General features: G+C 36.9%; 1 protein-coding gene across 3 annotated transcripts in view; it reads left to right on the top strand.

Moving 5' to 3' along the window:
• Window positions 1–27,236, top strand: part of Arhgap6 (Rho GTPase activating protein 6) — a 486,900-nt gene that overhangs the window by 394,259 nt on the left and 65,405 nt on the right. For 2 of the 3 annotated variants that reach the window (XM_034486136.2, XM_076918888.1), the window contains exon 2: window positions 17,462–17,621. In XM_034486136.2, the coding sequence (XP_034342027.1) occupies window positions 17,462–17,621 (160 nt within the window). Of the gene's footprint in view, window positions 1–10,590; window positions 10,922–17,461; window positions 17,622–27,236 lie in introns of those variants that run through there. The other variant, XM_076918889.1, reaches the window with a different exon arrangement.

Genomic DNA, 27,236 nt, shown 5'->3' with positions numbered 1-27,236 from the left:
GTATTTCATTGCTCAGAGGATGCATATGCATCAAAACAGCAGTGCCTAGGGAGCTCTAAGAAACACATTTTGATGTATTATTTTAAAAATAGTATATTGAGTTTAAAAACACCACAGAAAAACAGCAACTAAAAAAACAAGACAGCTTGTTTTTCTGTCTTTCCTGGTGTGACTCTGTAAATTGCTTTCTCCCTTTTCAATTTCCCCCTTTACATGTTTGCCACTTAGAGAATTTTTTTTTTTCATTTTTTACTGGAAGTGGTTTTAGCTACTTTAAAACAAATGTCCCCAATATAAATATTCCCCATTGGTCTTGTTTCCACGTAACAGTAACAAATAGCTTTCTGTGTAGATGTAGAATTGCTGCTCCCCTCAAAACTACCTTTCAACCAACAAATCTACAAAGGCACAAAATGTAAAAGCTGTTCTGTGCTAGGCATTATTTCTGGCCTTGGAAGTCTACATTCTGACCAGATAGCGAAGGCATAAATTGGGAGTCAAATAGCTTTCCAGTGATTAAAAAGCCAAGCAAATAGCTGAAATGTGAGAGATGAAGTGTGAATGTGATGGTTACATAGGAGGTGGTATCTATGACGTTAGACTTTTCTGGGAAATAAGTTGAAATTTAAACATCCTCACCCCTCCACTCCCCTAAGTTAGACATCCACTGTAATTGTCTACATATATCAAATGTCTAGGTTACTCGAGACCTTCAAAGAATCAAGTTTATTTTCTTTAACACAAAATAGATTTTTCCACGGTCATGTTTTAACTCATTCCTTATAGCAGCCATAGGAAACATAATTTTATTGTAGAAGGTATTGTTTACTTTTTTATTTGATGCTCTGTTCTGTTTCATTAGTAATGTCCCTATATACAGATATTGCATGACTTTTCCTGGGGAAACATGAACAAATATATTTTTATCTTAGATAAGCACTAACAATATACCAATGAAATTTTTCTTTCCCAGACAAGTATGATGAACCACTCTGTTTATAGGGGTTACTTAATAGTAGCTCAAAAGCAGGTATATCACTGAAATGCCACTCCAACATGGGTGGCCACTCACTGAAGCTAACAGTTCCTAATAAGTATCATAATATGAAATACCAAAATCTGTGATGTTGTAAACCTGTCTCCTTTTATGTACATAGTTGTATTAAAAGATAAACTTAGGATGAAGGGGTTTGCAACCCCATAGGAAGAACAACAATATCAACAAACCAGACCTCCAAAAGCCCCCAGGGACTAAACCACCAATGATAGTGTACACATAAGAGGACCCATGTCTCCAGCTGGATATGTAGCAGAAGATTGCCTTTTGTGGCATCAATGGGAGGGGAGTCTTTTGGTCCGGTGGAGGCTCGATGACCTAGCATAGGATATGCTAGGGCACTGAGGCAGGAGTAGGTGGGAGGGTGGAGGAGTACCCTCATTGAGGCAGGGGGGATGGGTTTTTGTGGAGGGGAAAATGGGAAGAGGGATAACATTTGAAATGTAAATAAATAAAGTAACCAATGAAAAGATAACTTTATTTTGCTTTTAGAATAGTAAAACACTCCAAGAAACATTAGTATCCATCTTCTCTGTCATATGTCTGGTGATTTTTAGATTGTTTTTCAGTAAAAGGTAAGCAAAAGTTTTGCAAATCACATAGGCTGTATTGTGGACTGAACACTGTGATTAGTTAAGGCAAAACAGACATGACTGGATATGTCTGTGTTCCAATAAAACTTGGTTTACAAACAAACAAAGAAGTGAACAAACAAACTAATTTTTGGATAAATATGGCCAGGATTGTAGTTTGCTAAACTGGGAAACAGTTTCCACCCCAAATTCAAGGAATGTGTCTGTATATGTGTTAGAAGTATTTCTCATCATAGATAAGTTACAAACTTTAGAACTTGACTTTGCAAAAAAAAAAAAAAAAAAAAAAAGAGAGAGGCTTGGAGATGAGCATAAAGCTGCCCCTCACACTTGTAGTCATTCTGAAGAACTATCTTGAGTTGGAGAGAAGTGGGGAAAGGCAGCACAGAATAGTGGCATATGATTCCTGCACTTGAATTTAAGACCCATACAGTCTATCAGGGACAAGTTTCTTTGTCTTCCTTTGCCCCAATTTCTTCATCTGTAAACACACACACACACACACACACACAGAGAGAGAGAGAGAGAGAGAGAGAGAGAGAGAGAGAGAGAGAGGTAATACATTCTTTGTCAAAAAGATCTGTGCTTAAAACTGTGAATACACAATAAAGGTTAGGGATAATAGTAGGTACAAGTTCTATCCACAAGATACTTCTGAATGCCTCAGAAATCTTGAACCCTGGGAAGACACACAGCCCTCTGCTTGTTTCATCCTTGCTGTGAGCTACTGATGAGCAGTCCTTACTGTGTGCAATGAATAGCTGTGCTGCCTTTAAACTCTCATGGTGCTAATGGCTTGTCATGTTATAGTTCCTTACATAAAAAAAGATTGTACCTGTAGGTGAATTGTTAACAAGCGAAAAAGCAGTAAATGTCACTGTAGAGAAGGTACAAGTGCACAAATCAGTGGTGATCATGGGAACATGCTAGGTGGCAACCGTTGTAATTACCAATAAGTCAATAGAACAATAGTATGCCTAAATATCGAGCATTTTGCTTGTTTCTAGAGTCTGTGCCTTACTATTTTTTTTTATTCTAAGATCGCATTTATTTATTTACTTATTTACCCATGTGTGAGAGAGACATAAAAATCTAGGCTGAGAAGAATATGGGGCTCCATTTTACTTACCATAAAAATCATGCTCATTTTTGCATTTTGTCTCAATTTTATATAGCAAGTAACTGACACTTAGACTGGTGGGCAAATCCGAAAAGACAGAGTTAGAATTCAAAGCTGATTGCTAGGGCCTCAGAGCCCTTTTTGAAACTACGATTCTACAAATTAGTTCCACATTTAAGTAACAACCTCAGAAGGAACAGATGAGAGCTGGAGTACACTCAGCGATGCAGTACCAATCCAGCACCATTTGGAAAAGGAAATAAAGGGAAATTAAAAGGAGCAGATTGGCAGCTGCTTAACTGATGTCATTAGAAATGGTCTTCATCTTAGGGCAGCTGGAGCAATCCTGCGGATGTGAAAAAGAATTTTAAATTAAGAATAGATACGTTTAGAGACTTGTCTTAATCAGTAACATTATTAGATTAATTCTGCTGCCTGTGGCTGAGATGAAAGAGTATCTGGCTTTCAAGTTCAAAAGGAGGTCAGTTATATTATGCCTGCAGCATGGGAGAAATTTGCCAAGATCAGTCAGTGAAAGCTTAAAGACGGGTCATGCATTACGTGAGGATGGATGAGTGCAAAAAATGAGGATAGTTGTAGAGGCTGGATACAGAGAAGCCAAAGTTCAGAACAAATGTTTGATGAAATTCAGAAAAATAAGTTACCACCTCCTAGAAAAAGTTTACAGAATCCATGTCATTTGATAGTATCATTGTGTTCCTAAGCCTTTGCAGTGGTTCTTAACTTGGATTGCCCACTAGAAGGGAGCTTTGTATATCTCTCATTGCCTGATTCCCCAGCTCCAAGGAGTCTGGTTGATTTTTATCTATATCTGTGTTATTCATCACAGGAGTTATTTGGATTAGAAAGCAATTAAGTTTAAGAAAAAATTTAAACTTAGTTAATTATTTCTACTCGCCACATCTCAAATGTACATCAGTCATGTGTGACCATGATCACCTTGTCAGACAGTAGGCATAACCAATATTTCCATAAACATATAAAGTTTTATTAGGCCACAATATTCTGGAGAATGGGGCAGGGGAATATAGGCATACGCCCAGCAACAGGGAAAATATCTGTGAAAGGTGACTTTTTTCTGGCCAAAATTCAGACATTGCAATCATAAGTTATTAGTAATTGTGGGTGTGTTCACTGGTGTTTTACACAACTAGGAACATTAGCAACCAGACAGGGATGAAAGATGAGCTCAAAGGGCCCTACTCTTCACTGCTGAATGATTTCCTACTGATAGACACAGGGAGAGAGGGAGACACAGCCTTCACTGGTGTATCTACTGATGACCCCACCAGGCTCCATTAGTCACATAGATGACCTTGGTTAAAACAAATGGATCACACAGGAAATGAAAAGTCGTGAATCTAGGAAAGGAACAGGTAAAGAGGAGAAGGGTATTGGCAGAGGTGGAAGGAGGAGAGAAGATGGGAGGAAGAAAATAGTGGATGCAGATGCGTTATACACATTTTGAAACTGTTAAAGAACTAATTTAATCAATAAAGAAAAAGCTTACTTGATCAATTGTTCTATAAGTGAAGTTTAAATTGTCAACCTTTGAAAAATGCATATGTTGTCTTTTCTTACTTCAAATAAAGTCTTGTGCTTTATGCTGGTTGTGAGTTAAATGTTGAGAGTGCTTGATAGGATAAATGATCCAAAACGGTAGTTAAGAGACCTATTGTCCAGCATATCTCAGGCAACAAATTAGAACTAATAGAAGTTCATATTTTTGGTGTTACTTGAAAATAACTTGTTAAAGGAGTAAATTCATCAAATCTTCTATAAATTGGAAAAGAATGGTTTACTTCTTATTTCAGAAGAAACATTTGGGGGTGGGGAGGTGATTTGCAAAGCAGTAAGGGTGGTTGATGAAGAAAAATATGGTAAAATGTAGCATTGAAAAGAAAGGGTAGGAACGAATCTTCTTTGGTGGTTATTTTGGTTTTGCCTATTTTGTTCTGTTTGAAAAATGTCAGAGTAAGCTTTTACCTCCCAGATATGACATTTGCCCATGCTCAGGGCTTGTTTAATTGCATGATGATTTGTAAATATAGGCTTTGGGATTGGGTTCTTCAGTTTGAAGTAATAGAATTTCAGCATAGCATTTTTTGTATTTATTAGTCTTTTTCCAACCTTATTTATTTTTCTCAGCAAGAAATGAAATTGCCCACTTTGGAATAAGTGCCCTGCCCTGTAGAGAGTTCATGTGACATTGTACTCATAATGAGTGCCCTTTCATTGTGTATCATCATCACAAAAACCCAGCAGCATCCAATCTTATAATCTAGTGTTTTTCATTATGGAAGTAGAGGTCAGAAAGAGCATCTGCAAAAAAAAAAAAGTGATCTCTCTGCCTTTTCAAAACTAATGGTATCACATTCCAGTTTCTCTCTGAGAACCAGAAGGCAATGACCTTATTTAGATATAACCCCCTCCCCACCCCAAGTATATAAGATAAAATGTGCATTTCTTATTTCTTCTGAAAAACTTTGTCTCTATTTCTGGCCTAACTAATTTTGCTTTGGGGAGTTCTTTTGAGAACATTCTTAAAGCTAAACATTAGGGCTAAAGAGATGTCTCAGTGGTTAAGAGCATCCAAAGGGATAGTGTTCCATTTCCAGAACCCACCTGACAGTTTATAACCATCTGTCACTCCATCCTTACGGAATCTAATACTGTCTTTTGACTTCTGTGAAAACCAAGAACACACATGATGTACAGACATACATGCAGACAAAACTCCCCTACACATAAATTACACAAGTAAAGTTTTTAAGAAGCTAGACTGTTCTGCAGTCTAGAAATGGAGTGGCTTAATATTTTCACTACAAGCACTTACTTGTTCATTTGCTTTACCAAGAAAGATTTTACTAAATTAACTATTAGCCTTTATTTATTTATTTATTTTATTATTTATTATTTATTAACTAAAAATAAATAAATAATTTCTCTCTTTTTTTCAAATGAACCATTTTAACAAGCCATTCTGCCTTTCTAAGATACCAATCTATTTGGGCAAAAAACTACCTTCTTATGAGGAGATTACCCCCACCCCGTGCTCTGACTGTGAGATCACTGCCTCCAGTACAGAATATTCATGAATGTGGTAAACAGTCATTAATGTTAGTGTTTCTTTACTGTGGTTTTGACTTTCAACTTCATGGTCTTGAGTAGTATTCTAGCTACCTAATAGTTTACATTAATGGCATATTTTGTGTCTGAAACATCTAACCACTATTCTTCCTGTAGATACATCACAAGGAGCCACAGGAGGATACTAGAAATAGGATAAAGGTCAGGGTGCCTAGAATGCTGAGAGGGGCAGCAGGTATACAGTTCACAAAGGAAGTGGTGGTTATGAGAGAAAGTAGAATCTTCCCATGCTTTGCTGGTCACAAAGCCTCTTGACTTCTCAGCAATCCAAAGGATTAACCTAAAAGATGCTACATTTGCACTGAGCTCCTTAAAGGAAAAAATGAATGGAAATATCCTTCACAATTTGCAATTTTAGGTGTAGTCTTATTAATTCAGATCTAAATGGCAACTGAATGCTTCCTGTCAAAGGAGGTTATGCAGACCAGAAAAAAAAATGATCTATAAGTAATGGTAGTGATCTAAGTGAAATTTCATCATACTATCTTGAGATGCAGTTCTAGTTCTGGAAAATAATACCATTATTTATTTCTAATATCTGGGTTTATACTATTTAAAATGTGAAAGATGCCAAAAGATATTTATCTGCTCTATCACTGAAGGACTTCCCACATGCTCTGTGAATCAATGCATACTTTTTTTTTTATTTTACTGTCCACTTGATCACCTTCCTCTCTTTCCAAAGAAACATGAAAAGAGAAGGAATGAGCTGGGCCTTAGTCCCATGGGGGAGATAAATAGGAAGGTTGCAGATTCAGACAATTGCAGCTTGTTATTTATGGGGACATACAAAGGCATGGATACTAAGTAATAGACCCATCAGATATATATCCAGATCTCTCAGTGAATGTTTATTCCTCATTCCAGTTCTGAAGGTAATCAAAATTGGTGGGACAAAAATATATAAAGACACAGACTGGGTCTACCACTTTTAACACAAGAGATTTCTATGACTTGGTTACATGCACCAAAAACAAACCATTCTAAACCTTAGTGGATTAAAGCAATCAACCCTGGTCCTCTAACATAGGATGAGTTCAACTAGGTAGTGTTTCTGAACTTGATAGTGTTTAATTAGATGACTTCATTAATCTGGGAGATTAGTGAAGGATTGGTGAAGCTGAGACATTGGGACAAACAAGCCTTTTCTGTTTTCCATGTGGACTGCTCATGTCTCTTACTATAGACAATCTCTCCAACAGAGTAGTTAGATTTATTTGAAGAGGGGGGGATGTAAGAACGAAAAAGTAGTTGTCAAGAATTCTTATGTCATAGTCTCAGATTTGTCACAACACCACCTACCAGGTATTTAAAGAAAATCTCAAAGCCAACCAGGACTAGAGGGCAAAGGAGTAGAGTAAGCAAAAAACACTGTGAGTGTGGCCCATACCCAGGAGTACAACTGACATGCCATTGAGTTCTGCCCAGGACTAAAAATAAAATCTATCACTTCCTCTCACATTTCACTGGCTAGAGCTCACTCATCTGACAAACCATTAACCACAAGGCAGACTGGGAAGTGAAGTCTAATGGAATGCCCATAAATCTAAGGCTTTCTTAGTAGCCAGTCTTTTCCTCATTGTAGACTTTTTGTCAGTTCTGTCAAATGAAATTGGGTAAGTAAGGGAATCTGTGGTACACATAAATTGGTTAGCACACAGTGTACACTAGGTTAATTTCCATTATCATGGTACTTACTTACTATTATGTAGTGACTATTTGGTTTTATTCTATTTAAGTCAACACACATTGTATTGGCTGTCATAATACGGAATTTCCTTTAAGCCGAAGAGTGACACAATCAGAAACTTATTCACTCAAAAATCTTGAGAAAGCAGTTCTACGGTGTTTATTTTTTTCATAAATGTGTAAAATCTCATCAATTTAATAAACAGAAGCATACTACCTAGAAGGTAGTATGGATGCTAACGCATAATTTCTGAGGCTATGAATTGTTATTCGACACCCTTCCTGATGAAGGATTGAATATTTTGAAGAAGACCATTGTATTCATAGCATTTTTTCTTGGTTAGCAGAAGTCTCACAAATGAAGTTTTTAGCTGTTTCCTGATTTTTTTTTTTTTTGGTTCCAATGCTGTTTGAAGGACTTTTGGGCCCCTCAGTGGTTCTACTCAGAGGACTGATATTTAAATCTTAATAAGGCTTCCTTATCTTCACCTTTTTTCTGGCTTAAATGTATTTTTCATAGTATGCCACATACCCAACTTTCCCATCATTTCTCTATTTCCTTTGAAGGCTTGATTTGATTTTATTCATAAACTCTGAGTTACCAAGACATTGTTTCTTGAGGTTGAGATTATTCACTTCAAGAAGTGGTCAGTTTCTCATGACATGTTTACTGACATGACATACACATATTTAAAAATAACTTGTTAATCCCATGAAAGTGGATGTGGCAGTAGGATATGATTGGATATCTTTGTCTCATGTCCCAGTATATCTACACTGAATAAATATAATTTTCTGATTTCATTATTAAAATAATAATAATGATGATGATGATAATAATAATTGACCAGGCATGGTGGTGAATGGCTTTAAGACCAGTACTTAGGAGGCAAGTACAGGTAGGTATCTATGAGTTTGAAGCCAGCCTGATTTATATAGTGACCTCAAGGTCAACCAGGGCTACACAACAAGACTCTGTAAAGTAATAATAACAACAACAACAACAACAACAACAACAATAATAATAATAATAATAATAATAATAATAATAGGATGATGATGATGATAAATCACCAGCGCTGGAGAGATTGTTCAGTGGCTAAGAACACTTGCTACTCTTGCTGATGATCTGGGTTTAGTTCTCAGCACCCACATGGGGTCACAACTGCCTGTAATTCCAGCTGCAGAGGATCAAATAACCCCTGTCTGGCCCCAATGGATACTGCATAAATGTGGTGCACACAAATGCATTCATGCAAATACTCATATATGTAAAATTATAATAAGACATTAATAGAGCACTCCTGCCTTAAGAACTGAATATTACTTAATCTAATCTCGTTCTTACTGAACACTGATAAAACAGCTTCTAACTTGGTGATGATTATGTCTTCTGATTAATTTGCAAGTTCCATGGGGATTGGGATCACAGCCTCATCACTCAAGAGTTGTGAATCTTTGGACAAGTTACTTAATGCCTCAGAGATTCTTTTGTTTGTTTGTTTGTTTCTTTTTGTCTGTAGTAGGGAGATGAAAGTTTCATTAACTACTTAGAAAAAATTTCACAAGTAAATGAGTCAGTACCCATAACAAACTTAGAAAAATGCTTGACACCATCTGAATTAAATATTACCATGTAGTTCTAAAGTAACTAATGGTGAAAAAATAAAATTACATTATTTATTAGTTTGATGTGAAATGATAATATCAAATAACTTTAAATGTGTATCTAACATCTATGGATGATTATCTAGCATTATTTGAGCCCTATTGGGTATCTGCCAGAGGACTTTCAACATTGGAGATTTGAGGTTAATTGAGGTAGATGTATGTACAGTAACAGGTAATTTTTGCTCTGGTTTTCTCTTTAGTAACTCTTGTAAGGAACACCATGTGGCATTTTATTATTTTTAAGTTATTTCCTCATGGTAAATACATGCCCTGAACAGAGACTGTATCATTCATGATTAACCTCACAAAATTCCTGTAAAACCATACTGAATCCCTCCACTAGAATCAGTAAGATTTTCCACGAAATCTCTGTCCATTACAACCACAACAATTGTTTCATTCAAATTCACTTGAGACTCATGAGAGAATTATAACTTCGTATTGACAGGGAAACAAAGATGTAGTTTTGAATTGTATTTGTCTTATTGGCATACAAATTCACAGAAATAAAGATACAGAGTGACAAGGACAATATTTTCCTTTTTTCTCTTCTTTTGGAGATTATAAAATAATTATATCATTCTTCCTTCTTAGTTCTCCCTCCATGTACCCCTTCATGTTGTTTTAAATTTGTGACCACTTTTTAAATGATTGTTGTTATATGCATAAAATATGTTTTAATTTTTATTTTCTTGCTGCCCTTTATCGATTTCACACCACATCTCTACTTGCTTCTGAACTCTCTTAAACATAGTCATGTAGCTATTAACTTGGACCCCAACTCCTTTGCTCAGAAAACGAACAACTTCTCAGGGAGTTTTGTCTCCACAAAGAATAAAATGAAGTAGTATGCATCATGGTTTGTTATAAAGAAGGATACATCTGTTCTGGTTTTTAATGCAGTGGTTTTTAAAAGAAATCAGTGGTTTCATAATACATCTGAGTAACTGTGAAGCTTTTCTAAGTGGAGAAAGTATCCTATGGGCTTTATTGTGCTTTATCATGCTCTCTCGGGTTTACCAGAGGCATCCAACAGTCTTTCATAGATTCCTAATAAGGACACGCTGCAGTTACGATTCAATTACTATTTGGAGGTCCCTGTGGACATGAGTTTTTTTTAAAGCAGAGTCCTTTATCAATTCTAGTATATGTTTTTAAAAAGTCTTATTAAATATGAAGCAGAAAAATGCAGTTTCAATTTCTTTTTGTTCTGCCCTCCCACTTCCTACTTCCTCCCCAGTGTGCTCTCTCTCTCTCTCTCTCTCTCTCTCTCTCTCTCTCTCTCTCTCTCTCTCTCCTCCCTCCTTTCCTCCCTCCGTCCTTCCTCATTTCTTTCTTGAACACTCACTCACTCACTCAATGACACAGCTTGCCTGTGTTCATAAGGGACAGGAACTAACTTCTCATTGGTCTGGTGAAAAAGATTGCAGCAAAAAGTATCCTGGAGTCATAGCTGAGCCAGCTGGGACATTTCTTTCATACCTGATAAGATTTTCTGTTTCAAGATTCATTTTTCACCAAATATTTTTTTTTTAAAAAAAGCAGAGTCAATTTCCTAGTCCAAGCTAAGTTCAGTTAGATTAGAGAAGACAGCAAAGACGACGAGAATATAATTCATGGGTAAGCACTGTATCTATATACCTATACTCTTATTTCTTTTACAGAGGATGATTATGATAAGAAATGTAATTCTGTCGTACCTAGCTTGTGATTTGGGAAGAAAAGTGGACAATCAGCATGTGGGGTGTGTGGCTGCTAAAACTGCTTGCGTAGATAGAGATTTATGAGCACAGCTCATTTCCAGACTGATTGATGATGCTGAAGCAGCGGGAAATGTGCAAACCACAGCAGGAAGGCGTGCTCTGCAATTAACGGGAACAGCATCATTAGTTTGATTGCTGCAAGACTCAGGAACCGGTTGGTTGGAGATCTCAGAGTCAAAGGTTTTGCCTTCCTCTCTCAACTTCTTGCATGTGCTGCAACATGTTGCCTGTGGTTGGAGGGACAGATACAGGATTTGGAAAACAACTTATATAGAAGACAAGGCTAATGCTAAATTGGGCAGGTTATTTTACCAAGAGGAAAGGTCTTAAACTACTATGTTTGGAAACGCATTCTGGCTTACCTAACTATAAAGAATCTGCTGTTGACCTGGCTTAGTTGTGGAAAGAAGTGCAATATAACTCTCATGTTCAGGGTCTGCCTTTGCTGCTGTAAGGATGACTTTACAAATAGCTGTTGCTTTACTTATTTTATGGTGAGGGATCTGGGCTTGTATTTCCTGAGAGATGATGGCATGCATGTATGGTAGTGGTTATGAGATTAAATTCTAGAGCCCAAAGTCTGGCTTTTAATCCTGACTCTAATGGTCACTCATTTTATGATCTGGGCAAATTACATAAGGTTTGTGCCTCAGTTTCACCATCTGCAAATACAAAGATAATAATGGTGCCATTGTCCTAAAGGATGTTGCAGCCAGTGTCTTGAATAACATAAATAATGATCATAGGGTTTTAACTAGTAGATGGTGAGCCATTTAAAATGTGAGCAGAGTTTTCAAGGCCTCCTCCATTACTAAGGCTCAATTTTTCTAATTTTAGTGAACTGATTTAAGGCAAGCAGAACAATTGAAAATTAGCCCTGTCATTGAGTAATTTCTAATCCATGCATTTTTTTTCTACTTTCTACAGCCTGGGCTCTTTGTAGACTATTTTGTCTCTACAATTTGAGCAAAGCTTAAAACTAATAATTGAATCTATGTATACTAGAAAAGCTCATGGCTAAACAGGAGAGTTTCAGAAGTGAAAATGGCCTTTCTGTCTCGCATTTTTTCACTTGCATTGAATATGTGGATATGTCTCCTCTGTGCTAACCATTAGCACAGACTTTCTTGCAAGAACATAGATACCTGACATTTATTTTCCCAGATGGTGTTAGCCAAGTTCCAGGTTAGACAATACTCTTTTTTTTTTAGTTGTATCAGTAATTCATGCATATATGAGCCACTTTCAGATAACCACACCTTTTAACGTTTTTCACATTTTTATTTATATATGAGGGAACATTTGTATTCTTGTACATGGCATGGTATGCCCAAGGTCAGAGGATAAGCAGTCAGAGTTAGTTCTCTCCTTATACCATATGGATTCAGAATGACTGAGCTCAGGTCTTCAAGCTCAGAAACAAATTCCTTTGCCCACTGAGATATCTCATCAGATCAAGGTCCCTAGAAAACAACTTGTATTTCACCCTACCATTTATACATTTCCAACATCTCAGTTATTGCATTGCCATCTTATGCAGTTTCTTTATGGGCTCTTTGGAATATATTCCAAAGAAGCACAATCTTGGAGATAAGAAAAAATTACTCCAAAAGGTTAATTGTAGATATAAATTTGCCTTAGTACTTTTAAACTGGTGAAATGGTCAGAAAATACTTTCTGCAAGGGTCAGATACTAAAATGGCTCAGCTCTGTGGGCCAAGCAGTCTTTGTTGAAAGCTGTTTTGCTCTACCACTGAATCGTGAACATAGCCATAGGCAGTATCCACATAAGTGATTGTAACTGTGCTCCAATAAAACTTCAAGGTTTGGCTCATGGGCAGCAGCTTGTTGATTCGTGGCTAATCAAGTTATTGTAAGCAAAATACTCATAGTTCCCATTTCACAGATGATGAAAATGAAGGCCATGTAAGTAGCTTGCTAAAAAAACAACGTGGCTGACAAATTAGTAGAACTAGGGCCCAAATCCAGGAAGCTATTGCTTTTAGCAACCAGTGGGATCCTTGGCTCTTGAATTCTGCCTGGTTTGTCAATCATTTCTGTAAGAGATGTCCACAAAGCTCCCACAGTAATCCCACTTCCTCTGTCCTGTCCTACATGCTTTGCCAGTCTTTGTCATCTTGTAACTTCCCATGAGATACTCAGCCATCCTGTGTGTTTATCTTCTTTCTCTTTTGTTCACTAATGAGTCTTAAGTACTTTGAAGAGTTCCTGGCCTATAGAACACCCTCGTCCAATGCTTGTTGAACAAACAAGATAAGCCTTTGCATGTTTGGATTTGGACACTCTTCAAGTAACAGTAATATATGAAGGCGAAAGTTCAAAATAAGCTAATGTTCCTAGAAACTACTTCTAGTCTTCTGAAGTTCATGCTCAACATAAAATGGAAATTCTTTTTTAAAATTATAAAAGCCCAGAGTCAATGAATTTCTGAAAGTATATGACATAGAAGAGGTATTGAATCCTCATAAAGTAAAGTGTGTTGGGGAGTAAGGAGTCAAGAGAGGAGAATTGAAAACTGGTTTCCTGTTGAGTGCAAAAAGGAACAGCCTCTCTGATGAGACCAGCCAGTGAGTAGTGTGACAGCCACATAGACACGCTCAGCTTTCCCCAGGAGCTCACAAAGAAGGAAGTTTCCTGTGATTGTCACATATTTATTTTGGAATGAGAAAGACCAAGGCAGAAATGTTGATTGTGTGGCTTGGTATTTCAACTTCTGCTAGGCTTCAGTAGTACATTTGACTATCTGGCAAACATGCCTTTACTAATTATTATTATATGACACTGGCCACCTTAGAAAACAGTGAGAAAAGATTTGCTTATGACATATAATCTAAATTACAGACCATTCTTTAGTCCCTAAGCTACTTACCTTGTGCTTCTTGCCTTCAAGAAACTCTGATCCAACTGGCACCTAGAAAAAAATAAATCCATTCCAACACATAGTGAAACTATTTATTCAAAAATTCAGCACACATTTCTTTAAGAGTTTTACGTGTCACTGAAAGTGCCATGCTTCAGAAGGAGATGCAAATTTAGAGTGATGATTAATATTAATTATAACCTAAATTATCACTTATTCACAGCCTGTCAGGAGCTAATAAGCCCTCCACAAGAAATTCATTTTCATTGTCTTGTGTGATCCACACATGCCTGAAAGTTAATTCTTCCTCTTTCTGCATGTACTACTGAGCAAGCTGAGGCTCAAAACTGTTCAGAGTCTCCCCAAAAAGCTCACATACCATCATACCATACCAGAAGTATGGTACCTTAAATTTTGAAGTCCACCTTAAATCAAAAATGTAAATGTTTGACAGCAATAATTTCCCCATCATGATTCTGACATACTAAGTCCACAGAAAATAGTTTGACAAGACCTACATCGATCCCTTCCTGGCCCTCTTGGTCCAGGCAGTTTTTATTGAGTGTGGTTAAAGAGATAATCCAATTAGAGACCAGTCCCAAACACACAAGAAAAGTTTGCTATAGGCTCAACCAAAATTGTTTCAATCAATTTTATTTTGTGGGAAACTCAAATCTGTTTGTAAAGATGTACAGATTAGCTCAAAAGAATGACCTTTCTAAATAAAAACACATATTGGGTTTTAGGTTCACCTTTTAATTCTTTAAACAAAATATTGATATGTACTCTTTTGATGAGAAAGAAATCTCTTTACTGTTGGTGAGTTCCTCTCCAGTTAATCAAAATTCTATTTTATTGAGACTTTGGTTTGGTTTTTATAAATTGTTTTGTGGCATTTGTGTTTCTTGAAGTTGATTGAAAAATAGCTTCTATGATTTTGCTTATTTGAATAACATAAAAAATCCTACATGATAGTCATAAAATACATAGCCTGTTACTCTGATAATAAATAAAATGTATAAATGATTGTTATGATTTCCTGACACCATCATTTTAAAGGGATTTCTATAATTCTAGCTTAACAGCAAATCTAATGTATACACGATCAGGGTTGCTCATCCTCTGAAATATTAGCATTAGGAATCAGATAGACATTTACAGTGGGGAAGTGTTTCATGCATTATATGACAGTTCATAGTGTCTCCATCCTCTTCCCTCTAGATCTCCCTCTTTCTCTCTCTCACTTTCTCTCTCTTTCTTTCTCTCTGTCTCTTGCTCACTCTAACTTGCTCTCTTTCTAAGACATATACTTATTCTCCTTCTCTTCCTTCTTCTCCTCCTCTTCCTCCTCCTCCTCCTTCTTCCTCTTCCTCTTCAGTGGGGGTGATCAAAATGCCTCAAGTCATTGTCAAATGACTCATAGAAAATTTAAGTCCATGCCCAGATCACTGTGTGGTATTGTTTTATTGTTTATCCATACTATCATATACTACTCTGACATTAGGTCACTTTTGATTGTACCTACACTTATAAAAATGAAAAAATAAAATATCTATTTTAAATCCTTTTAAAAGTATGGTATGTTGATAAGTCAAAACACTGGATTTGGGGGAAAGGGTCAAAAAGGGTTCAAAGACCCTTACAATGAGTGCAATGAATGAATCAACCATTTACAATATATACAGTCACTAAGGATAAATGCTGACCTGGAACAAACATTTGATAATTGAGATGCCACCAGAACACACTCTAGGCTGTGCTGGTGGGCTTTGGGGGTCTTTCTGGGAATGCTTTTGTAATTGTATGCTACCATTGACTTTTGGAATGAGATATGAGATGTACACATAGGTACCATAGATAAAGTCTTTCCTGGATCACATAAAATCATGCTCATTTTCACTCCTTATATACTAGAAATTTTGTTTGGCTCATTAAAATATCCTAAGTTTGAGTCAAAATGATTAGTTTGCATCCTCTCTCTCTCTCTCTCTCTCTCTCTCTCTCTCTCTCTCTCTCTCTCTGTGTGTGTGTGTGTGTGTGTGTGTGTGTGTGTGTGTGTGTGTGTGTGCACGCATGTTTGGTCTTTTCAGCTAGAGTCTACATAGCTCAGAGTATCCCCAAACCCAAGATCCTCTAGGCTCTGAGGCCCCAGTACTGAGCTCACATTATATGCACCATCATGGCCTGCTGCCCAACATTTCTGCATTTATCTCTTCATTTTCAATGTGTTCTCTCCCTGAATGTTTTAAGACATTTTTATAGCACTTCTCTTTCCTTTTAAGATCTGATTGTGTTCCTCTTTTAGCCAGTGTTCCTCATATACTGGCCTTTATCTATTGAAAAAAAAAAGAAAGAAAATCTACTTTGCATTGCTTACACAGAAGGCTTTAAAGTGTCTGGCCCAGACTTCTGCTTGGTTTTGCTAACTGCTATTTCTATCCTTCCAGATGTATAGAATAAGTGTTTCCTCATTTGTTCTGGGAAAACCCTTATTCTTATTAGTCAATTTTCAAGTCTCCATCAAAACATTACCTTCTCTACAAAACCTTCCTTGATCTACAGACAGATGGTAACACTCTGTCTTCTAGGCAGCCATTACATTTGATGCTTATTTCTAAGATCCAAATCTGTGTAGTTTCCAAACTGTGTTCTTCCTACCTGAAAGTTAACACTTAAGGACAAAGGCTGTGCTGTCATCTGAATAAACTCAAGCCTACTACAGTGCTTACTATATAATATGTACGATTGAATATTGCTTGAGTTAACCAAGAGGATAGAGTAAATAAAAACAATATATTATGGTAGGAATCAGTTAATTTCATTCATAAAATATACTTCTGAGTTTGGAAGGCTGTGTGTAGACAACTAGCCAAATGCAGCCTGCTATATAATTTTTAAAATCAAGTTTTATGGAAATATGCCACAACACATTCTTTTATAAATTATCTATGGCTACGTGAATGTCCCAGAGGCAGTTAGGTTATTGAGACAGTATCATGATGGCCCACAAAGCATGAAATATTTACTCTATGACCCTTGGTAAAAAGAGGTTGCCAACCCCAGCTAAAAGGTAGAAGAGTCCTTTACAGGACACCTTTGTAAATACTTTTTAAAAGGGGTATGTAATTTTATTTTGACACTTAGATAAAAACCCTGCTTCCTTATATATCCAAATTTCATATCTAAAAGACACAAACAGGCTAGCAAAATGGATCAGTGAGAAAACTATGTCAGGGATATGAGTTCAATTCCAAGAACTTCAGAATTCACCAAAAAAATAAAAAACTGACTGTCACAAATTGTCTTCTGAGCTCCATAAGTATACTGTGACACACATGTTCCTGCAACTAAGAAAATGCATGCTAAACTAAGACATGATTTGGTTTGAAGACTAAAGAGACAGCTGTGGAACGCAAATGTGAAATCTGTTTGCCTCTGTTTCTGCCTAAAAGAGAAGGAAATTTGTGACTAATAAATGAACTTTGTAACGCTTCTTGTTTTTTCCTTGGCCTGCAGGGTGACTTCACCTGGAACAGCATGTCTGGTCGTAGCGTGCGCCTGAGGTCAGTCCCCATCCAGAGCCTCTCAGAACTGGAGCGGGCACGGCTTCAGGAAGTGGCTTTTTATCAGTTGCAGCAGGACTGTGACCTGGGCTGTCAGATCACCATCCCCAAAGGTAAGGTCCTGTTTGCATGTTCTGCCTTGGGGGAAGGGGGGGTTGCCAGCCACCTGTTCTGTCAAAGCCACAGGCTACAAATTATTCTCACACCTAGTATTAACAGAATGGAAACTACAGCTTCTTGGTGGATAGCTGACATCCCTGCCTATTTTAAAAGACATGTCCAAACAAGACAATGTATATGCCAGGTAATTTTTTTTTAAAAGAAGGTTAACTTGTGTGATGGGGGAAAGAAAGCCAGACATATCTCGAAAATTTTCATGGTTTCACATCAACCAAGAAAAAAAACTTACAGAGAGGTCAATTAAAAGGTTGGAAGAAAAGCTAGGTCTGTCTCAACTTGATTTCAAAATAAATATCTAGGAAGAATGTCTCAGATATGTTAAGCTTGCAAATTTGATCCCATACACAGAGAATCTGGGATGTCATGGCCATGAGTTCCTTTTTTAGCCAGTCTGGGTAGTATTTTGCTACTGTAATGTTTGAGTCCACGCACACCTGCTTGCCTGGTGCTTTGACACAGGGCCCTGATCCCCATAGAATTGAGATGGAGGCACCTGAATTCATTTAATCCATAGAAATCTAGCTCTGAATGATTACTGTCATCTGCAAAGGCAGTTTTTATAATTGCATGCCACAGAAAACTAACTCGAGGCAGAATGAAAACTGTAATTTATTATGGAAACTACAGTAAACTTGCTCAGAAAGAGTTCTGACCAGTCAACTTAAAAAAAATGAAAGCAGAAGAGGGAAGACAAGTGTCTTGATGGTAGACTTTATGAATATTTATTCATCAGATAAGAAGTACATGAATACATGTATATTTTACTTTATCTTAAAGTTCCTCGGAGGTTTCTGGGTCCATATTGCTGAGGTAAGGCTTTAGGAATGCCATTGGATCCTAGGGGCTCTGACTTTTATCAATAAGTTAACACACTGACAAAGTACATGAGTAGCCAGGCATAGTGATGCACGCCTTTAATCCCAGCACTTGGGAGACAGAGGCAGGAGGATTTCTGAGTTTGAGGCCAGCCTGGTCTACAGAGTGAGTTCCAGGACATCCAGGGCTTTACAGAGAAACCCTATCCTGAAAAAGACAACAACAACAAAAGAAAACAAAAAAAAGCTTGTAAAATTCAACTCTATATTAGGGCTGGAGAGATGGCTCAGTGGTTAAGATCACTGACTGTTCTTCCAGAGGTCCTGAGTTCAATTCCCAACAACCACATGGTGGCTCACAACCATCTGTAATAAGATCTGATGCCTCCTTCTGGTGTGTCTGAAGACAACAACAATGTACTCGAATAAATATAAATAAATAAATAAATAAATCTTTAAAAAAAATTATGCTGGGCAGTGATGGTGCACCTTTAATCCCAGCGCTTGGGAAGCAGAGGCAGGCAGATTTGTGAGTTCGAGGCCAGCCTGGTCTACAGAGCGAGTTCTAGAACAGCCAGGGCTACACAGAGAAACTCTGTCTCGAAAAACCAAAATAAAATAAAATAGAAATAGAAATAGAAATAAACAAAGTACATGAATGAATGAATTGTTGGGAGGTGGTTAAAACTGGATGGGATAGTACTTGTGGTTCTCAAGTAGAGTTGATCTAGCCTTCTATCTCCAGAGAACATCTGCCAATTTCTGGCCATCCGTTTGGCTGTCATCCTTTGGGAGAAAGGTTCTACTGGCATCAAGTGGGTTCAAGTCAGAAATATTGATAAGTCACCTATAATACATATGATAAGCTTCCTCAGTAGTTATTATCAGGTCCCAAATATTCAAGGGCTAAGGTTAAGCCATTTCACCTTATACACAAGCATATGCTCAACATTCTTTCATTCACAGTGGTGATAGGTCTGGGCTCTGATTTTGTTTTGTTCTGTTTTGTTTTTCAACATGGATGTACTAGATTAGGCGTCTAAAGTCTAGAACTAGGTACCCATTTTATCATCCCTCCATTATCATACTAACCCTTTGAACTCAGGCAATTCACCTTTGCAAGAGAAAAATTGGTTCTTAACTCTACAGTGAGTAGCACAAAATTTGGAGTACAGAGTTTGCCATTTGATAGTGAGTTTCTGGGCCATGCATTGCTTTTTCTTTAGGTTCAAATCTCTGGTACTCTGTTGGGGGATATGATGGAGTTCATAATCAAGATAGAAGGTGGCTATCGATGGGCAAAATGTGGATGCCAGTAGCAGAAACCATGTTTGATTGGCTTTTTCTTATCCCTCATTGCCATGACAGTTGTAGTCACCGTCACCATTCTCTGTCAGTCCATTTCATATGAACCTCACAAACAGATGCCCTCTGCACTGATGAGAAGTTCTTCTGTACTTGTGGAAACTGCTCTAGAGATGATAATGTCATACTACTGTTTCATTTACAGCCAGGATTTCTTCCCTTGACTGTTCTTGCTTTGGTAAAGTGCAGGAGAAGCTTGTCCTCCCTGCCCACTTAGCTCAAAAGTGTCCTATGTAATCATCACCAATAGGCCTGTATCCTTTTTGTGAGCACAGACATTATTTGTATTCCTAAAAAACTAGAAATTTTAGCAAATGCAGTTTATACTGAAGGACATGATAACTTTGAAAAGGCTTTGAATTTAATGCACGTGAGATAAGCTATCAGGAAAGAGATTATACATTATAGCATTACTTTAAAATCTAGTTAATTTGATGTGTCTCTTTGTTCCTGATTTTGAAAGAGGCCATTAAAGTAAATACCATTACCAATAGTACTGCTATAAAACTTGTCGGCTAGAGGTTCTGTCCATAATTATGTGATTCCAAATCCCCTCAAGGAATTATTCATGATAGTGAGCTGTTACAAAATTTTGCCAGGCCATATAGGATATTTCCATACTTTCTATCAAAATAGGAAGTAATGGTTTACAAATAAGTTTTATTATTTATGGAAGAGAGCAGTCGTGGCCAAGTGTAAAAGGTTAGAGTTTCTAGAAACATAGTTTGGGGTAGGTGATTTATAGATGCGGAATATCGATTGAGCTTGTCTGAATGTGTGACAAGTGCCACAATGCTATGATAGCAGCTATAGGATGAATGTGGCCACTCAGTCCCCATGCAAACCCCAAAGTAGAAGTTCTAAACGGTGTCCAATTCACTGTGAAAGTAATTTCCCTGAGGGAAATAAACGAAGCATCCAGGGTCTAGAATCTAAAGAAATGATACTATTCCTAATAAAACAGGAGCCACATTGGAAATTAAAACAATCAAACTAACATTTCCATTTCCTGTCACTTGGGGATGATTGTGTAGGCTGATTTGTGGAAACTGGGGCTTCCTGGATTCAGATAAAAACACTCTGGCATACTCCACAGCTTCAAAATTCATCAGAGAGAGGGGAGCATTGAAGTTCAGGGAAGTCATTGAGATAGTTCCTTAGAATAAATGACAGTGAAGAATTTTACCTTGGCTGGAGCTATAATGACTAGACATTGGTTATTTGGGCAAGGGTTCAGGTGAGGTAGAAGATTAAATGGGACCATATGGAATTTCAGTTCATATTGTTCATATTGTTTCTGCACTTCCAATGATGACAGATGCTGTCTTATTTAGGAATAAAGATTAAGAAGAGGTCTTAGATGTCTGAGAAAGAGAACTGGAAGAAGAGATCTCATGGACAAGCAATGATGGTGGATTTCAGGGCAGTTAAAGGTCCATCTGGAAATTGTAGCTGAGAATTTAGAATGTAAAATTATCTTCCTGGCAGTTAAGCACTGTTAGAAAAATCACTTCATTTTTACTTTAAATTCCTTATCCCTGGTTAATCTAAGTCCCCTTCAATTAATATTAGACTGAGTTTAATGAAACGGGAGAGGTCCATAACTAATTTAATATGTGTCCTATGTGTCCTATGTGTCTGTAGTCTGCAGAATGACACTCCAAAGATAGCCACATCTTAATCCTTTGATTACCACATTAGCTCACAGGACAGAAAGAATCTTGTAAATGTGATACATTAATATCTTTGAGATAGAGCAATTATCCTACATTGTCTGAAAGGACCCAGACTGATCACAAGAGTGGTTGTAAATGTAAGAATGGCCAGAAAGTTGCAATGCTTGCTGGCTTTAAAGATGGAACAAAGGGGCTGTAATTAGAAGAAAATATGTGGCCCTAGGAGATTAAAAAAAGGAGTCAATGGAATAGATTCTTTCATGAAGTGCCCCCAAAAGACACAGTCCTTTTGATACCTTAATTTTAGTCTACTGGGATCCATTTAAAACTGTTACTTCCAGCATTGCAAAGTAATAAGTTAGAGCTGTTGGCTTCTAAGTTTGGAATCATTTATTACAGCAGTGTTAGCAAACCAAAAATAGTACACAATGTAATCATTAAAACGAAAGACAATAGGATTTAAGTTGGATCTGAATGAAAGTTAGAGTGTTGGCTATGGTTGGTAATCCCAACAATTGGGAGAAAGATTGTGAGTTCAAGGCCAGCTTGGGATACAGAGCAAACTCCTGAATCAAAATGGAGAAAATGGCACATATGCCTTTCACTTAAGTAAAAAAATCAATAACGTCCAGGTGCCAACTATGCTCATGATAATCTATAAACTGTATGCAATTCCACTCTGTTTTTTTTTGGGAGGGGGGTTGGTTTTTGATTTTTCAAGACAGGGTTTCTCTGAGTAGCCCTGGCTCTCCTGGAACTCACTCTTTAGACCAGGCTGACCTCGAATTCAGAAATCTGCCTGCCTCTGCCTCCCAAGTACTGGGATTAAAGGCATGCATCACCACTGCTTGGCGTGAATGCAATTCCAAATAGGAGCACTAATATAAATGTTTATACTTTACCAAAATTGGACTGAACATAATTTAAGCAAGTAATTGTATGACTATAATCAGGGGATGGATGATCAAGCTAACAAAGGTTATTCTTGTTCAATTATTAAAGTATGTCATGAAACTCAAGCAATTAAAAACATATTGAACTGATGCACAATAAAGAGGTAAGTAAATAGTAGACAACAGTTTAAAATAAACCAAAATATGTATGAGAATCTTCTATATGACAAGCTGTGTTATTTTTATTATTATGGGAACACTAGCAGGAGTAATCATAATTAACAGTAGTTTTTTTTTTTTTCCTGTCAGACCTAGTGAGATTGCCCCTATGGAAGCAACAGAGGCAATTTCTGACTATTTAGACTGCTGCATTTGCAGGATCTCTTCAATCAGACTAACTAGTCTATGAATAACATAAACTTTACTAACAGAACCAGGAAGCACATGCAGAAAGATCTTAAATATCAGCTAATGTGTTAAATTTAATGAATATTTGATAGCTTTTTAATAGAAGTGGTCAAAGGAAGGAGTTAAAAAATTAACCATTGAGGCCAACGCAAGTCAGAGCTTGGCTTTGCAAATAAAGTTATATTGGAAAATAGCCATGTTTGTTAATGTGCATAGCATGCATGGCTGCATTTTACTTCATAGCACAGTTGAGAGGTTATTTAAAATCCTACAGAGATGGCTCAGTGGCTAAGGATGCTTACTGCTCTTTCAAAGGACTTGAGTTCAGTTTCCAGCACCTATGTCAGGTAACTCAAGAGTGCCTCTAACTTCAGCTCAAGGGTACTGAACACTGTTCTGGCCTCAGTGGACATGCACACACACCTGGCATAAACTAGTGCATACCTGTGGACATAAATAAACAACAAAGTAAAATAAAAGTTGTAGAGGTGATAAATATGATTTAAAGCATATCATGTACTTATAGAAAATAGCATATAAAACCCATTACTTTGTACAAGGAATCTAAACTATTAAAAAAAAACCAACAGCATATCTTATTATAACAATAATGGATATTTGGCCCTTTATAGGAGAAAAATACCGATGCACAGTTTAAAGTAAAATAAAAGAAAGTAACTGATTTTTCCCAGTATAAGATGCTACTGTATGTAGGGTGGCTTAGCTTCCTTATATTAAAGTTTTTAAAGACAAATCATTCCAGACAAAGAAATTGAATATTATTTCTCTTAAATTGGTTTATTTGTTTCATTTATGTTTTTTAATTTATTTTCCTTCTTGTTAATTTCTGATGTGAGAATTGGTAACGATTTTGTTTATGAGTTTGAAAATTGCTTTAAATAGTTAATGACTTAAGAAACTGCAGGCAATAGTCTAATAAAAAACTTTCCTGTTTTATTTTTAAGAGTAACCTGACACCTCAGAATTGCTCAATTACTTGGCCTCCTTTATAAAGCAGGCCCTTGACATTATCCCATCATAAAACCCAAATAAACAACTCAATGAAACAACAAAAATATGTTTTCTTGGTTGCCTAAGAATCTAGCAGCCACCTTGAGTTTATGACTTAAGTATTGATTTAGAAAGTTATCTGGAAGACATAAGAGACAAGTTGCAATTGTCAAGTAGTAACTTAGATACCAAGGGTTGCTTTCCTGCTTTTGTGCTATCCTTACTGGGGCTGTCCAGGTGTAATGTGCTAGATCTCTTTGTAGAATTTTGTGATACACATTATAGTCAAGCTGAAACATGGAGCAGAATCCACAGTCTGCTGGAAATGCCAATAGGAATCAAATAATGGTAAATATGTATGACTTCTAGGCTTGGAAGGCCTCAAAGAGGGACTCTAGTGTAGGAGTTCTGGAACTAATGGAAGCTTCTTTGTGTCCACGACCCTTTCCTTGGTCTTTCCACAGAGGATAATGACTTCCCATGGGACAAGGTCTTTGTGTCATTTGCCTGTGGAACTAAAACATCAGGTACAGGGCACAATACTCTAGTAAGTCTGTCAGAAACGAATGAATGCATGAGTATACTTCTTTAAGGTTATACCTTCCCTTTGCTCTTCCTTAACCTTGCAAAAACCATTGATCACCTTTCTCACATCTTCCCCAGTATCTCCAGGAATGGATTTGAAGTTACCTTAATGATTTCCTCTAGCTTCACCTTGTACTCATTTTCCAGCTTTAATTGATGGTCTCATGGGTTAATGTGAGGTTTAAGTGTAGTAACAACCATAATGAGTTTAAAGCATCCACTGACATCTCATACATTCTCCATAAAAGCTACTCATCTCCATCAACATGATCATTATCATTGTCATGATTGCTATATCACTTGTTCATGCATCTTCCCTCAACTCTATAGCTCATCTTAATTATAAACCATGAACCTCCTTTTGCTGTCTTCAATTCAGGACTTCTCCACTGTTCTATCACATCTAAAACCACCCGAGTAATCATAAGCCACAAAGCATACCCCTTTATTAGAGAAAGAAACTCAAAGCTTCCTGTTGCTTACCGATATCCCTGTTGAAATATTTTATACCATATAAAATACAATAAATAAATAAATGTGTTTACTTAACAGTCTATAATAACAATGCACCAGTGGTTTATGGCTATGTTCTTGGAACAGCAGGTTTTCACAAATATCTAAAATCTATACTGAGAAATAAATTATACCTTATATCTCAGCCTGGGAAACATGTGAACCAAATGGCGTTCTCTTGTCAGAGTTAAACTTAAATGCTTCCTATAGCATTCTCAAATATCCATTTCTGTTTAATTTTGTGTTTTATTTTCTAAAACACTTTTCCATGACCTACTATATACTCCTGGCTCAATAGTAGATGTATGCCCTACAATTTGACCATCACACATGCTGGGAAGACAACCAAGAGGAAAATAACAAAAACAAATCAGTATGAATAACTTTTAAATCTTTTCTGAGGCTCTAGAGGACTTTGTAAGTGAAAAGGATTTTTTTCTGTATGGTTAGGAAGATGACACTAGAGCTACAACCGTGTCCTCAGTGAGAGGCACAATTGGGAGGATTTCAATATGGCTGTCCTGCTCTCATTAGTAAGAACAAGCTTGATGCACCACCCAAGGGAACACACTGAAGATATCAGAAAGAGAAGATGGAAACCCACGAATAAAGGAGCCATATAACTACCCTACTTCTTCTGTATTAGTGATAAAGTGAGATGAAGAGTATTTATGTCGGCCATTTTTATTAAACTTTAATAGTTTTCAGTCAAATGTGTCTTAACAATGAGTAATCCAAACTCTGCGCTCCAATGCATTTTTCTACTTCTAGATCCGTCAGACATATCATGTAATGCCAGGCATATATATGAAAATGTATCCTCAGAAGTTATGGATCTGTGTGTATTCAGTATTTGAAGGTGTGTGTGTGTGTGTGTGTGTGTGTGTGTGTTTAAGATAGGGAGGGTAAAAGATATCTTTCCCTGTGTGCTTTACATAGACTCTGCAGCCAGCATAGACACCTTGATATTGCTAAAGAGAGTAATGAAACAGTATAGAATACTCTAAAGGGTCACTCAAAGAGATTGACTTTAGATGTTTAAGGTATGGTTCTAGCCTTAGGTTCATTTTCATATACTTGTGTGTCTAGTGGTGTCAAAAATTATCCATATACTCTAGTTATCTCAGGTCACTCAACAGACAAAACTAAAAATATATAAATTATAGTCAAAGATGAAATTTATCCAAGTTGCCTTTGGAGGCCCTTTTAGAAAGTAGCAGCCTCATCCATCTTCTCTGGTAAAAGTATAACTTTATTAATACTATCTAGTTTGATGACTAACAAATTAGCAAATTGTTTATCTGCAAAGACCTATTTATTTATGAATATACAGTTCTTAGCAATCTGTCCTCTCTTACCCACCCAATCTTAAACACATAGATTCAAAATGTCTATGGATATCATTTCTAAGGAATACCTGATATAACATGTCTGTTGGACCTCAAAGTAGAAAATCACAAATCAGTTTTAGATCATCCATTATTAATATACATTTGCTACAAGTCACAAAAGTTCAATGAAAAATTACTTCATGAGGAGTCCAGGGATAAGCTACTTCCATGATTTCATTGGATTTCTATCTGTCTTTGCTATTATATCAGTGGAGTCTCTTGATGTTTGCTGACTTTCTTCATCATCATGGAATGGCTGCAGCAACCTTTGGCATTGTTAAGCTTATAGGAGCATCAAGAGACAGGGAAGAGTACTAACCTTCCAGCAAATAGTTTTGTAAAAAAGGAGAAGCATTTCCATTATTATCTCCTAATTCATTTATCTCCTTTTTCATCCTCTAGAATTGGAATGCCTACCAGTGCCTAAGTGGGTACTGGAAACCAGGAGTAAATCACAGAGATTAGGAATACTGGGGTGAAAAAAAAATCATCCCAAAAGGCATAAAGTAACAAAATGGGGCAAGGGTGAATTAGAGTGAGTGGGCGGTGGATAGAAGGTAGAGTTGGATTTGCCAATGACATCACTTAGCTCTGCATGCAGGTGATAGGGAAGAAAGGATTCTAAGTTTTCATCCACTTGTGTCATCTTTCCAGTCACTGTGTGTAAGAGAGCTATTTTTATGTGAGCATCTGACAGAAATTTTTACAAGTTGCCATGATTTAAAGTTCATGTCTTATGGATATCTAATTGGCTTGTTCATTATAAAGAAAAAGCAAAGTAGATGGACTCAGTGTCTTCTATAGGTCAAAAAAAATCACACTCCACAGGGACACAGCTGTCAGAGTACATCTTTTTAGTATGAACTGTAGGCTTTGTAACAAATAATGATG

This window comes from Arvicanthis niloticus, chromosome X (genome assembly GCF_011762505.2).
Source record: "Arvicanthis niloticus isolate mArvNil1 chromosome X, mArvNil1.pat.X, whole genome shotgun sequence".
NCBI lineage: Eukaryota > Metazoa > Chordata > Mammalia > Rodentia > Muridae > Arvicanthis > Arvicanthis niloticus.
This window is presented reverse-complemented; position numbering and strand designations above follow the sequence as displayed.